Source organism: Palaemon carinicauda, chromosome 22 (assembly GCF_036898095.1).
Source record: "Palaemon carinicauda isolate YSFRI2023 chromosome 22, ASM3689809v2, whole genome shotgun sequence".
Lineage (NCBI taxonomy): Eukaryota > Metazoa > Arthropoda > Malacostraca > Decapoda > Palaemonidae > Palaemon > Palaemon carinicauda.
Window position 1 is genome coordinate 50,176,338 of NC_090746.1, and position 15,270 is coordinate 50,191,607.

At 46.1% G+C, this 15,270-nt stretch overlaps 1 protein-coding gene across 2 annotated transcripts in view; it reads left to right on the forward strand.

Annotated features, from left to right (window-relative positions):
- Window positions 1-15,270, forward strand: part of Taf2 (TATA-box binding protein associated factor 2) — a 365,232-nt gene that overhangs the window by 193,792 nt on the left and 156,170 nt on the right. For both annotated transcript variants that reach the window (XM_068346184.1, XM_068346183.1), the window contains exons 13-14: window positions 1,324-1,456; window positions 3,350-3,456. In XM_068346184.1, the coding sequence (XP_068202285.1) occupies window positions 1,324-1,456; window positions 3,350-3,456 (240 nt within the window). The remainder of the gene's footprint in view (window positions 1-1,323; window positions 1,457-3,349; window positions 3,457-15,270) is intronic.

Here is a 15,270-nt window from a genome sequence, read left to right on the forward strand (position 1 = left end):
AACAAAATAAAGTTTCTGGTGACTGGAAGAAAAGTGTCTTCATTATGGTAAACACTGTTATATACAGCACTGTGTTGCCGAAAGAGTTGCGCAGGATTGGAAAATTTACATGTAGATTTTTTATGCCTTGAATGTATTACAAGATTAAAAGGAAGAAAAATCAAATGTAGAACCATGCAGTGGTAGATAGTCAAGTTGTAGAAGAAACGGAATACTTGTATGCTTTTTAACGTGGGGACGCACTAGAACTGTAAGTAGGGATTGTGAGGGCATTCAGAGAAATATTAGCTGCAGTCAGGGTGAAATAGAAATAAGTATGGTATTTAATGGCTGGAGAATGAACTGAAATATTTAGAATAGCAAATTTTGAAGCTGCAGTTTTGGGAGTACAGTAACCCCAGCAAATCCTGTGAAAAGGACTGTTAGAGATGAGGAGGTAGATTTGCAGGAAGGACACAGGACAGAGGATAACGTAGAGTATTGATTTTCCATTTAAGCCATTATTTTGAAAACCATTTTTCACTTCCCTTTATTATTTTTCATGTTTTCTCACCTTTCTAATAACTTTGTGCAGTTTACAGTGTCCTGGTTAATACGACAGATGAATTTTATCGATGATTTTGATGTTAATTTTTATATCTGGTTAAGTCTTGAATCTACAGTGATGCCTCAGGATACGAAAGTAATCCGTTCAGGATACGGTTTCGTATCCTGATTTTTTCGTATCCTGAGTCGCGTTTTACATGTAAATAGCCTAATCTGTTCCAAGCCTTACAAAAAGTCACCTTTTCTTTCATAAACATGCTAAACTGTAGTAATAAACATGCAATGCAGCCATTTCTATCATTCAATAATTAACCCAACCGTTAAAAACAGCCTAATCCATTCCAGAAACCACCATGAGATTATTCAATAATGTAGTTATAGCCTAGTTATCCCCTCCAAGCCCTAAGAAAATGGTCCATTTTCTTTACTACTGTATAAAAGTTATGGTACTGTATGTAAAGCATTTGGATCAGTGAAGGTGTATTGTTACCTGTACACCTAAATTAAGGGTTGATACCCTGAAAAAAAAGGTACTGTACTCTCGGCGACGAGTTTGGATCTCGTAAGCTTTTCGTATCCTGAAAATTTTTTCGTATACTGGGGCATAAAAATCTTTGTATCGCTTTTCGTATCCTGAATTCTTCGTAAGCAGAAAGTTTCGTATCCAGAGGTATCACATTTAAATACTTAGTCCTTTTTTGCTTTTTTATATGCTTCATCTCATCAGATCATATCTATACATGATGCATAATGGATATAAATTATTTGTTTTACTAGAAACATTGTTGAGATGACTATTGAGCAAGGATACATTGGGGAACTAGGAATTCGCCGATACGTAGGACCGTTGGTTGTATGGATCCAGGAATTAGATGGTACCTTCAAGCATACACTTCAGATTGAACATCAAGTAAGAATTTCTGTTCCACTATTATGTTAATTGTTTTGATATAGTGCCTTAATCTTTCAGGCATTTAACATCTCCAATAAGGACAGTTTTGTCCTATTGCTGTTATGTTTGAAAGCTACAGAATAAGAGATTGGTATTACTCAAAGTAATTTGCTAATGAGATTATATGATATTAATATGAATTACTGGTATGTAAATTGAGAACTTGAGGCTAGTTTTTTTTATTATATAATTTCCCATACTAATTGTTGACACACCAAGTGCACAGAGTTATGAATATGAACCGATTGTTTTTGTAAATGTGCAGAGAGTATGGATATAAACTGATTATTTTTGTAAATGTGCAGAGAGTATGGATATAGTTAGATTAGCTAAATCTATGCCATGTTACATCTTAGCATGGCAAGCATTAGTCACCTAATAGCTGAAATATCTATAATCATATACTGTAGATATGTGAAGCTATTTGATCTAAACCTATGATTTGAAACCCATAACTTATTATTACACAATTTTTTACCACAAAACCTCTCTAAACGGAAAAGAATGTCGGTTCCCAACATATGAGTAGTTTTTGCAGATACCAAATCTCCTTTGAAAGCAATTACTGTATACACACTTCCTTGAAAGGACTTGTCAAAGACCTATGACCGGGGATTTATCTTTTCATATTCTTTTAATTTTTCTTACCTTTATTTATCCTCATCTTCAATACATCCAAGCTATGACTAGGGAGGGCTAAGTAATGGTTGCTGATGACTCATCATGTAATCCGATAGGCTCCCTCAAATCCTCCATCCTTAGCTCACAAGTATGGTGAAGTTGCTGATACTACAAGGAACTATCAAGCTTGACAGGGACTCAAACCCTAGTTCGGCAGTTTGCTAGGCAGGGACGTTTCCAGTAGGCTACTACAACCCTAAAGAATTTTTCGTTTATATGAAAATAGTTCTTATTCATGACCAGTATTACCATTATATTTTGTTTTATGGTGTAGGTAATTTCTTCTTAATATATAGCTCACAGAAATAGTCAAGATAGTTAGCACATTAAATTTTTTCAACCAGTATACATTACCTTCTTAAGTCATATAGAGCATTGTCATGTAAGGAAGATTGTTATAAATTTGGTATGCACTTTAGCGACATCTGTTCACTTTATCCGAACAGTTTCCATTTTAGTTTTAATGTTTTAAGTTTAGTTTGGTTTAATTTTTAAATCTTCACATTTGCATATTGCTTGCTTTCTGTAGGCAGCTGCCAATTCACATATTCTTGCGAAATAGTGATAGGTATTTATATTGTTACTCTCGCTCATTATTGACTAAGGATACTGGTAATAAATGGCAACATAGATATCCAGACTTGCAAGTTAAGCCTTTTAATGCCTAATATTTTATGCTTCTTGAGAGGAAACTAGCTTACTCCAAGTTCATTATCATTTTTTTGTGTTCTCATCTCAATGTGTATCCTCTAGTAATGTTACTTCACTTTCCCAGTGATTTTTCTGGTTTTTATTAAAAAATAACTAACATATTTTTAATACAAGCCCAGGTAGTCATATTCTTAGTGCTCACCTCCCATCTCTGCCCATTTTTCAGTTACATACTATCTACACAGCTTATAAGATACAATAGTTATTAAAGAAATGTCAGAGTCCAAGTAGTGTCAGTTTTTTGGAACAGAGTTTTATTTGCTTACAAAATTCTATGAGTCAAAGGATTGCAGCCCATGATTGTGAAATCAATATCGACTTATATGAAAAAATTTGTTTTATGATATAGAAATTAGTTTTTGTGGTGATAAAACTTGTAATATTTCTGTCTTCCATAAGATTATGCAAGAAATAAAAGTTATTGGCCTGCATGTAGTAATGTACAATTTATTTTTTCAGCTCTCAAAAAAGGAAATTGTATGCCATTCAAAGTCTCGTAGAAACAAGAAAAAGAAAATTCCATTGTGCACAGGAGAGGAAGTTGATATGGATTTAAGTCATCTAGAGTAAGTTTGTATCGCATTAAGTTTTTATGAATAGTACTTACCTGGCAGTTATATATATATATAGCTTAGTCTCTAACTTTCGGTAGAATTTATTAAAAAATCGCGGCAACCGCCTTGTGGTGGTTGTGCGGTTAGGTGGTTAACAACCCTTACAGGGTGGTACTTGGAATCATTCCCATTTCCTGTTCCTCAGATCATCTCTGCCGGCCGGATCGACAACATCGTTGGTCCGCCATTAAGAGTTTTTTCGAATCGCTTTCCCTACATCGCTGTTTTGGACTTCGTTTGGTGAAGTACACTGATTTGGGGATTTGGCAGTCGTGTTTTTTTATTATTATTGTACTATTTGCTTTGTTTATCATGAGTGAAAAACTTCATATTCGTGTATGTGCGAGTGATGTATGCAAGGTGAGGTTACCGAAAGTGTCGGTTGACCCTCACACAGTTTGTATGGGTTGCAGGGGGTTTGAATGTGCACTAGATAATAGGTGCAAGGAATGCGAGGGTTTAAATGAAGATGATTGGTTAGCTATGAAGCGCTATGTGCGCAAACTAGAACTCGATAGAGTTAGGAGAGCTAAATCAAAGTCAAAGTCTGCTAGTGAAGTTAGTTTAGATTTTTCTATTGACCCTTTAATTGTTTCCTCTTTGGAAGTTATTCCTTCCCCTAAGGTAGTAACTCCTGCTCCTTCTACAGGATCTGCGCCTGCGGATGACCCTCGGTATGCCAGGATGGCTGCTGAGTTGGAGGCCATTAAAGCACAACTTGCGGCCTTTAAAGGTAAGGGTGAAAGTGGTATTAGTGCTTGTGAAAGTGCAGTGGAGGTGGCGGCTGATCGAACCTGTCATACCCCTAGGTCAAGACCTTTACCAAGCTTCCAGGACCAAGGGAGAAGGTACGTCGACAGCCGAAAGGGGGTGAGAGGTGCTTATCCTTGGTCAGATAGTAATGTTGCGACCTCCCAGGCTGCTCTTGACCGCTGTAGAAAAGGCTTGTCGGATACGTTAGTGTCTTCACCTGATCCTTCTCCCAGACGCAAGTGGCAATACGAATCGTCAAGACCGACGAAGAGAAGGTGGGACCGGGATGTGCAGTCTCGCTCTCCCTCTCCCGGTTCGAGTAGCCGAGAACCTGAATCTTCTGAGGACGACTTCGATGTTGTTCCTGCTAAGAGGACGAAACCGAGAGTCCTTAACCCAGTTAAGCCTGCTAAAATTCCTGCTTCTGCTACCAGCGCTCCCAAACAGCCGCCTCCTTCGGAACCGCGAGAACCAGCAGAAGTTACTAAAGCTTTCATGGCTGTTATGCAGGAACAGCTTTCAGCCACCCTCCTTCCCAGTCCGACAGACGTATGGATGTCTCTTTACTGGTTAAGAGATCGTCTTCTAGGAGGGAACGAAGTGCCTCTCCAAGGGAACCTCTACGCACTTCGTCGGCCGTACGACACCGCACTCCCTCTTTATCGGCTCGGCGCCAGGACGTTACTTCCTCTTGCTCTCGGAGCCAGGACGATACTGCCTCTCGCCCTCGGCCCCAGGACGATTCCGCCTCTCGCTCAAAGCTCCAGGACGATTCCGCCTCTCGCTCGAAGCTGCAGGACGATTCCGCCTCTCGCTCGAAGCTCCAGGACGATTCCGCCTCTCGCTCGAAGCTGCAGGACGATTCCGCCTCTCGCTCGAAGCTCCAGGACGATTCCGCCTCTCGCTCGAAGCTGCAGGACGATTCCGCCTCTCGCTCGAAGCTCCAGGACGATTCCGCCTCTCGCTCGAAGCTGCAGGACGATTCCGCCTCTCGCTCGAAGCTCCAGGACGATTCCGCCTCTCGCTCGAAGCTCCAGGACGATTCCGCCTCTCGCTCGAAGCGTTTAGGCAGCAGGACGAATGCAGTCTGCCTTATTACGACGAATGCAGCCTGCCTTATCATGACGATACCGCTTCTCGTCAACAGGACGATACCTCTTCTCGCCACCTGGACGATAGCAGCGCTCGGCACCAGGACGACACCTACGCTCGGCGCCAGGACGCAAGCAGCTCTCGGTGCCAGGCTGCTTGCAGCCCCTTTCTTCAAGATGTAGACCCTGATCAGGACCTCGATGATGTATCGGAAGTGGAAGAGAAACTTACCGACTCTGCTAGCGACTATAAGGTTCTGTCTCGCTCCCTTTTGGAACTATATGGGGAGGAATTCTAACCTTCGGCTCCTCGTTCTCCTCAGTTGGAGTTCACCAGGAAGAAGGCTACGAAGCATTCAGCCTTCATCAAAATGAAGCTTTCAATTTCTGCCAGGAAAGCACTCGCTAAGGTGGGTGATTGGATGAAGGAGCGGAGGCAAGCGGTTAAGACCACCTTTTCTTTCCCACCATCTCGGCTCGCTTCCAAAGCTGGTATGTGGTATGAGACGGGGGAACCATTGGGTGTAGGAGTGCCTGCCTCCTCCCAAGGTGACTTCTCTGGTCTTGTGGACTCGGCAAGAAGACATGCTCTGAACTCTGCCAAGGTGATGTGGTCCATGTCGGAACTTGATCACCTCGTCAAGGGAATTTTCAGGGTTTTCGAGGTCTTTAGATTCTTAGACTGGTCTCTCGGGACTCTGGCCAGGAAGACAGAACTTCTGGAAGGCACAAAGGATCTGACGAGTATCATGTTCTGCATGGACAAAGCTCTAAGGGATGGGGCTAATGAGTTGGCTTCCCTTTTCTCAGCAGGGTCTTGAAGATGAGGGCCCTGTTGTGCTCTTTCACCTCTAGGTCGGTGACTGTTGCCCAGAAGTCGGAGCTGCTTTACGCCCCTCTGTCACACCATCTCTTTCCCGAAGCTCTGGTCAGAGATATCTCCCTTTCTCTGGCACAAAAGGCTACTCAGTACCTTTTATCTCGGTCTGCTAGAAAGCCTTTGCCTGTCGCTCCTGCTCCTCTGAAGAAGGAAGAGAGGAAGTTCCAGCAGCCCTTTCAGAGTAGGGCTTCCTCGAGAGCGGATTTCAGGGGGAGAAGACAAGAGTCAGGGCCAAGGACCAGCAGAGGTTCGTTTAGGCCCCGATCCAAGAAATGAGATGGAAGTCCTCCAGACAACAGTAGGGGCAAGACTGTCACGTTTTTGGCAGTCTTGGAAAAGGAGAGGGGTGGACACCTGGTCCCTCTCGGTCATCAAGGAAGATTACAAGATCCCCTTTTTAAAGAAGCCTCCTCTCTCGGATACTCCCTTAGCCTTAGTGGCGCAGTACGCCGACACGGGGAAACAAGAGGCTCTTCTGGAGCTAGTCGACCAGATGTTGGTCAAGGGAGCAATAGAGCCAGTTCTGGACCTTGCCTCCCCAGGCTTTTACAATCACCTGTTTCTGGTTCCCAAGAACTCGGGTGGAGGGAGACCAGTCCTAGATGTCAGCTCTCTGAACACCTTCGTGGAGAAAACAAAGTTCTCCATGGAGACGACTCAGTCCGTGCTGGCAGCAGTTCGTCCAGGCGACTGGATGGTATCTCTCGACCTGCAGGACGTCTATTTTCATGTCCCCATTCATCCAACTTCAAGGAAATATCTGAGATTTGTGATTCAGGGCAAGTGCTTTCAATTCAGGGCACTTTGCTTCGGTCTCAGCATGGCTCCTCAAGTTTTCACCAGGCTTATGGCGAACGTGGCAGGCTGGTTACATCAGGAGGGGATAAGGGTATCCTTTTATCTGGACAACTGGTTGATCCGATCACAGTCGAAAGAAAAATGTCTGGAGGACCTACAGAAGACGTATACAATGACTCGGGACCTGGGACTCATCATCAACAGGGAGAAGTCTCAGACCGAGCCGAATCAGACTATTCTCTATTTGGGGATAGTTCTGAATTCGGTTCTTTTTTGGGCTTCTCCCTCCCAGGAAAGGTAGACCAGGTGCCTAGAGAAAGTCAGAGAATTTTTAAAGAAGCAGGAATGCTCAGCGAAGGAGTGAATGAGTTTGCTGGGAACTCTATCCTCCCTAGAGCAGTTTGTCTCGTTGGGGAGACTGCACCTAAGACCTCTGCAACACTTCCTCGCAAAGGTATGGAATAGGAAGACCCAGGAGGACTCCTTTTCCTTTCCCATTCCGACAGAGATCAAGGATCTTTTGATGTGGTGGCTGGACCCAGCTCTGTTAGGAGAAGGGATCTCCCTGTACAAGAAGAACCCTGACCTAGTGAGTGTCATTCTCAGACGCGTCGGAGTCAGGCTGGGGAGCAACACTAGGGAACAAGGAGGTCTCAGGCATTTGGGAAGGAAGTCAGGTCAGTTGGCATATCAACAGGAAGGAGTTGATGGCCATTTTATTGGGGCTAAAGGCCTTCGAAACCTCGGTGTCAGGGAAGACTGTGGAGATCAACTCAGACAACACCACAGCTCTCGCGTACATCAGGAAACAAGGGGAACTCACTCCCTCTCTCTGTTCAGAACAGCAAGAGAGCTTCTTCTTTGGCCGAGCGAGAACAGGACTCAGCTGTTGACGAGGTTTGTTCAAGGGCAAAGAAACATCAGGGCAGACATGCTCAGCAGGAAGGGACAAGTTCTTCCCACAGGATGGACTCTCAACCCGCAAGTCTGTCAGAGCCTCTGGAAGTTGTGGGGCAGACCTGTAATAGACCTTTTCGCCTCCAACTTGACAAGAGGATCCCCAACTACTGCTCCCTAGTCCCGGACGAGGAAGCGGTAGCAGTGGACGCCTTCTTGATGGATTGGACGGGGATGGACATGCATGCGTTTCCCCCGTTCAAGATAATCAATCTGGTCGTCAGGAAATTCGCTCTCCTCGATTCGGGACGAATAATCCTAGTGGCTCCGTGAAGGGAATGGTTCACGGAAGTGGTGGGCATGCTGATGGACTTCCCAAGAAGACTCCCGGCAAGTCCAGATCTTCTCAGACAGCCCCACTTCGAGAGTTATCATCAAAACCCCCTCGCTCTCAAACTGACTGCCTTCAGACTGTCGAGAAGCTTGTCAGATCTCGAGGCTTTTCGGCATAAGCGGCCAAAGCTATCGCCAGAGCAAGGAGGATCTCTTCACAAAGAGTCTACCAATCTAAGTGGGAGACCTTTAGAGCTTGGTGCAGGCGGCACAAGATTTCCTCGACCACTACCTCTGAGCCAGATTGCAGACTTTTTATTGTACCTCAGGCGGATGCTAAGCTGGCTGTATCTACCATCAAAGGATACAGGAGTATGCTCTCGACCGTCTTTAGGCATAGAGGCCTAGAGTTGTCCCAAAATAAAGATTTGCAGGACCTCATTAGGTCTTTTGAGACGACAAAACAGGTACAATTAAGACCCCCATCTTGGAACCTGGATGTGGTGTTTAAGTTTCTGTGCTCCAAGAAATTTGAACCTATCTCACAAGCCTCTCTTCGAGATGTAACGAAGAAAACCCTCTTCCTTATGACTCTAGCGACTGCCAAAAGGGTCAGTGAGGTCCAGGCAATTGAGAAGCGGGTAGGCTTCAATCAGAATGGAGCGGTTGGTGCCTTAAGGTTCGACTTTCTCGCCAAGAACGAGAACCCTTCGAAACCCTGGCCTAGGACGTTTGAGGTCCCTAACCTCACAAACCTAGTGGGTCAAGAGCAGGAAAGACTCCTCTGCCCAGTTAGGGCCCTTAAAGCTTATTTGGCTCACACTAAGAACGTGAGAGGTGCATCCAGCTCGTTATGGTGTTCAGTGAAGAATCCACAAAAACCCCTGTCAAAGAATGCTTTGTCCTTATTCTGAGGGAAACTATTAGGGAAGCCCACCTCTTATGTGAGGAGGAACACTTCGCCCTGTTGAAAGTACGGGCTCACAAAGTGAGAGCCATTACTACCTCACTGGTATATCAGAAAAATATGTCAGTTAGGCAAATCATGGACGCAACGTTCTGGAGGAACAACTCTGTCTTCGCTTCTCATTACCTCAGAGAGGTGAGAGTAGACTATGACAAGTGTTATACCTTGGGCCCATACGTAGCTGCGGCTTCTGTATTAGGCAAAGGAGTTACTACCCCCACTCAACGTTAGTTTGTATGCATGTATGAGGGTTTGTGTTTTTATGGTTGTCTGAGGACTTTGTCTGGTGGTACGGTTCCCTCAGTCTAGATAGATAGTTTATATCTATTCTGCAAGGTTAGGTGGTTAGTTTTAGTAAGGTTGCAGGTTTTTTATTATATGGGGCAAAGGTAGTTTCTGAAGTCTAGTCAAGTTGTTGGTCTTACCCCTTTGACAAACTCGATTGAGTTGTGTGCAGCATAGTAGGTCTACTCCTGGCTGAACACTCCTAAGGGAAAGCGACTCTAGTGGCAGTAACCTTTGAAGTCGGCTACCTTAGCAGGTAAGGAATCAAGGTGTTTTTTCTCCTACACTCTTTTGTTGTTTCCCCAACGATGTTTACTGTCTGTTTCCCTCCTCCAAATGTGTGAATCAGCTATATATATATAACTGCCAGGCAAGTACTATTCATAAAAATGGAGTTTTTATGATAAAACAAAGTTTTATGAATACTTACCTGGCAGGTATATATATATTTTTAAGCCCACCCACCTTCCCTCAGGAGACAGGTCAGGCAAAGATGATCTGAGGAACAGAAAACGGGAATGATTCCAAGTACCACCCTGTAAGGGTTGTTAACCACCTAACCGCACAACCACCACAAGGCGGTTGCCGCGATTTTTGAATAAATTCTACCGAAAGTCAGAGACTAAGCTATATATATAGGTATATATAACTGCCAGGTAAGTATTTATAAAACTTTGTTTTATCATAAAAACTCCATTTTGCGTAATTGTTTATATAAGAGAACCATTAGTATCTCACATTTGTGTTTTGGGAGCTAAGTAACATAACTTTGTTCCGACACTCTACAGACCTTATGTTACTTTTTAGGGGTTATTTTTAGGTGAAGCTGGAAGACTAGCCATTAAGACTTTTAAGCAAGGTGGCAACTACCCAAACCACTAGGTAGTGAAAAGTAGTGGGGGTTGCCAGCTACCCCTCTCACTCACACACCAGTGAAACCAAGTCACTTTTTTCTTTTGGCTTGGAGAACGGATGTGTTCATTCTCTGCTCTCAGATTCTTTTTCTTTTCAGGTGTGTGTGTTCCTTCTTCTGTGGCCTCATGCAGACTTGTCCAAGGCCTGTCTCCTGCAGGTGCTGTTATTGATGCTCTGGCTGTCTGCGAGGCCCACCTCTCGCCTTCTCCTGCTCCTGCTAGTCTTGCGTGCCAACAAGACCAGCGCGCCCACTCGCTTCCCCAACAACGAACTTCTGCTGATGAGAAGACCTCACGCCATTCTCGGATCTCTTCATCCTTCAGGGACTGTAAACCTCTACGCACGCTCAGACCTTTGTCCTCGCCCTCTCTCAGACCTTTGTCCTCGCCCTCTCTCAGGCAGCTCTCTAATTCCCAAGACTGACTATCTTTTTGCAATTCTCTTGCTCGTGATTGCCGCTTCTCTCGTGATCGTCACTGGCCTTCTCGTCCTTGTCACTCAACATCGTGAACATCTTGTGATCGTTGTCCACTTGCTTGCTCGCAATCGGCTCTCACCTACTGGACGCTCTACTTCTGCCCGCGTTTCTCCTGTTCGTGATCGCTGTTCTCCAGCATGCTTCTCATCAGCTCGCCCTTCACCAGCGCGGATTCCTATAACGTGTCGTTCGCCATCTCGCCCTTTGCCTAGACAATCTCCTGCCAGACGACACTCACCTGCCCAGTGTTCCCCAGCGCCACTCTTCATCTCGCCGCTTGCCATCATCATTCTCCACCCTGTCGAAGGTATCTGAGACCTACCCTGCGTTCTCCACCGAGCTCTCCATTTCTCGCTCGTGGAATTAAAGTCCCTACGCACGATTTTCATTCTTTTGTGTGCGCTTCACACGCTCCGGCGAGCACCACGCGCTTCTGCCAGTAATCAAGGTCCGGCACCCCAACAACCCAGCAGAGAGGTTGTAGCAGTATTGAAGCAGCCTACACCATGTCAGGCTTTGCCAGAAAGAGGCATATGGCCTATTCCCTTTCCCAAAGGGTTCATTGAACCACCAATAAGTTCTCTGGTGTTCCCATCTCCCCAGATCACTCCAGGAAGACATGCAGATGCCTGTGCTGATTGATCAAGGTAAGCAACCTTCCCCTCAGTTCCAGGTACTGAGGCAGCGTTCCCCAAGGAGGCGATCTCTACCACCTGGCCTCCCCAAGGACACCCTGAACTCGTCAACTGTGGGGAAGCCACCTTTATAGTTTGACACCTTGGTCGAAGCCATCAGGCAGGCAGTGGTTGACACAACTCCAAGGTCAGAGGTACGTGCCTCCAACACAATCTCCTTAGCAGAGGTCGGAAGTAGCTTCTACCTCAAGGATTCCTTTAGAGAAGTCGTTGTCCTTCTCTTCTGCTTTTTCAATGGACCCTAGGAGGAGACCCGTTGCTAGCAAGACCCCGTAGCCCCCCATGGTTATCTCGCCCATTGGAAGACTATGTGGAGCTGCGAGGGGAGGTGCCAGGATTCAGCAGGACTTCTCTCACCTAGAGTTTACACCGGTCCTTACCATGAAGCAGAAGAAGAGGCCGAAGCCGACCCCTTTTTGTGCTGGTCTACAACATCCTTGTTCGAGCAGAGGCTTAGGATCTCCTCGGGAGATCTCGCTTTTGCCCTACTTCAGACCCTCTGCTATACAGGTTGTGCCACAGGAACTCCGACCTGTCTCCAGACCACCACCAGAGGACGAGGAACCTTCTGAAAGAGAGGTTCAGATCTCGGAACGCCAGGGACCTTCCAGACCTTCTCTGCTGGAGGAATACCTGCTGTCTCGCAGAGAGTCTAAGGACGCCAAGACGGTTCCCAAGAACTCCAAGGCATGCGTAGCTCTCTTGTAAGAGAGATATGAGATCTTCACCAGTAGCAGGAGTGTCTCCAAGCCACATTACTGCAGGTGATGACCTCAACCCACCCCTGGCTCCTGTGGGTGATATTGTAGCTTAGAGGTGGATGATGACATGGACTCAGAAGGTGACTACCTCCCTAGGGCTGCTAATTCTAAGTTCTACTCTGAAGCTGAGCAAAGACAGTCAGAATACGCCCTCTGGCAAGTCCTAGCCTGCATGAGGGCCATGAGTGGGTTGGATAACCCTGAGACAGCTCCTCAAGAAAGGTAGGACATGGTCTTGGACCATGTATATGGTACCCAACGACCACCTAAGGCAAGTGCAGCCCTACCCTGATCTAAGGGACTGACAGAAGCCAGGAAGAAGGCATTTTCTAATATCACTGATTCCTCTAGCTCTCTTCAAGCAGGCTCGTCCTCCAAACTCCTCTCCCTTCTCTTTATCCAGCAGAGGAGATACTATGAGGTCACGGACGAGCCCCTTCCGGCTTTACCTGAAGATCCATCTGTAGAGGCTCTCTTAAGGGGTATCCCAATCGAGAAGCTTTCTGGGCTCTCAATTTTGTTTTCTGTGTCTTAGATCCTTAGCATGGAGAAGTTGGCAAAGTATGCCATGCAGGCTACTTCATGGCTTGCTTTATGGTTGGGATCACTGGGCCATCTTGTTAGAACCGAGGATTGGTCCAAGGAATCTACAAGTAGGTCTATGGAAACCTTTTCCGTGTCCCCTCTCAGCAGGTTGTCAACATATGGGCAAACACAATTCTTAAGAGGCTGGGTGCTGTGATTGAGAGGTTCCACAGGCATGTTCCTAAGTCTGAGATCAAAGGCTCAGAAACTTCACCCTTGACGACTGAGCGCTGTTTAAGCTGGAGGAGATCAAGAGGGTGAATGAGCATTGGAAGAAATCCACCAATGACTCCCTTCTCCACAGCGCCTTAACATTCAGGTCCTATGGTAAGATACCTACACCTATCAGAAAACAGCCGCAATCCGCCTAACCCTCAACCAGCAGGCCAGCAGGGTCCTCTAAGGTGTCGAAGCAGCCCTTTCCTGCCAAAGATCTAAAGGGCTGCAAACCATCCAGAGGAGGAAAGGGTGGTAAGGTAAGTGGCAGAGGCCATTCCCACTAGGGAGGGAAATCCTCTCACCTGCCCACCAGTGGGGGGATACCTACATCGCCGTTGGCAGAGATTGCTGCAGCACGGGGCCGATCCTTGGACAGTCTCCGTGATTTGCTAAAGGTATCGCATCCCGTTCATTCAATCTCTCCCTCCACTAATTCAGGATCCAGTTCCATCAAGCTCCTACACAAAGGGATCCGCAAATCAGCTGGCCCTCCGGGCTGAAGTCCAGACCATGATGGAGAAGGGTGGTCTCCAAGAGGTCCTCAATGGCTCCCCAGGTTTCTTCAGTCTACTCTTTCTTGAGATAAAGGCATCTGGAGGCTGGAGACCAGTCATCAATCTATCGGCTTTGAACAAGTTTGTTCTTCAGACTTCCTTCAGGAAGGAGACAGCAGACATGGTCATACAATGGTAAGACCACAGGACTTTACATGCACTCTGGATCTCAAGGACACATTCTTCTAGATCTCAATCCATCTGTCTTCAAGGAAGTATCTTCGGATCTTTCATAAGAACAAGCAATAGCAGTTCAAGGTGCTATATTTCGGTCTTTCCACAGCACCCCAGGTCTTTACGGGATCATTCACCCTAGTGTCATCTTGGGCTCACAGGATCGGCATTCATCTCCTAAGATACTTCGATGACTGGCTGATTCTAGCATACTCGGTTGTGAACCACCACCTTCAACACGGAGACAGACTGCTCGAGATTTGTCAGGATCTGGGGATCCTGATAACCCTCAAAGTCATCCTTGTTCCCCTCTCAAAGACTGGTATACCTACTTATGATTATAGACACCAACTTACAAAAGATTTTCCCCTCAGACGACAGAGTACACAGGCTGTGGGAGGTAGCAAGCTCGTTCTTCAGATGAGAAGAACTTCCAGCCCAGAAGTGTTTGTGTTTTCTAGGTCAACTAGCATCCCTGGTTTGTCTAGTGCCCATCTGCAACCTCAGAATTTGATCTCTTCAGTGGTGGCTGAAATCCAGGTGGAGTCAACAAATCGGTTTCCTTGATATGTGTGTTCCCATGGAACAGGAGCAACTGACATATCTTCAGTGGTGGGAGACAGACAAGAACCTCTGCAGAGGGACAGACCTTCTCGTCCCCCTCCCCCCACAGAATTAATGCTCTACACAGATGCATCAAGAGAAGGGTGGGGGCCCCACATGCTGCACCACAAGGCCTCAGGGCTGTGGTTTGAATCCGAAAGGTACCAGCACATAAATCTCTTAGAGATGAGGGCAGTATTTCTATCCCTCCTGGCAGGTCACTCTGTGGTGTTGATGAGCGACAACACCACAGTAGTGGCTTACGTAAACAAACAAGTTGGTACCTTTTCACAGCTCCTATGCCATCTAGCAGTAGAGATGTTAAGATAGACATCAGAAAATTCGGTGTCCCTATCAATTCGTTTCATTCCAGACAAGGGGAATGTGTTCGCAGGCAATCTGAGCAGAGTAACTCAGATAGTGGGCTCCGGATGGTCTTTGAATCATCTGATAGCCAACAAAGTTCTGGCTATGGGGTTCCCCGACTGTGGATCCGTTCACTACGTCCCTGAACATCAGGCTCCCGTTCTACTGTTACTTAGTCCCGGATCCTCAGGCTCTCTAGCAAGATGCATTCTAACAATGGTGGGACAACATTGGTGTGTACGCCTTTCCCCCATTCTGTCTGATGCGAATGGTGCTCAACAAGACCAGAGCATCCAACAATTTTCATGACGCTCATAGCTCCACTATTGTATCATGCAAAGTGGTTCCCGGATCTTCTGCAGCTCCTAACGGTGCTACCGAGAGAACTCCCTCCATGCCAAGATCTACTAAG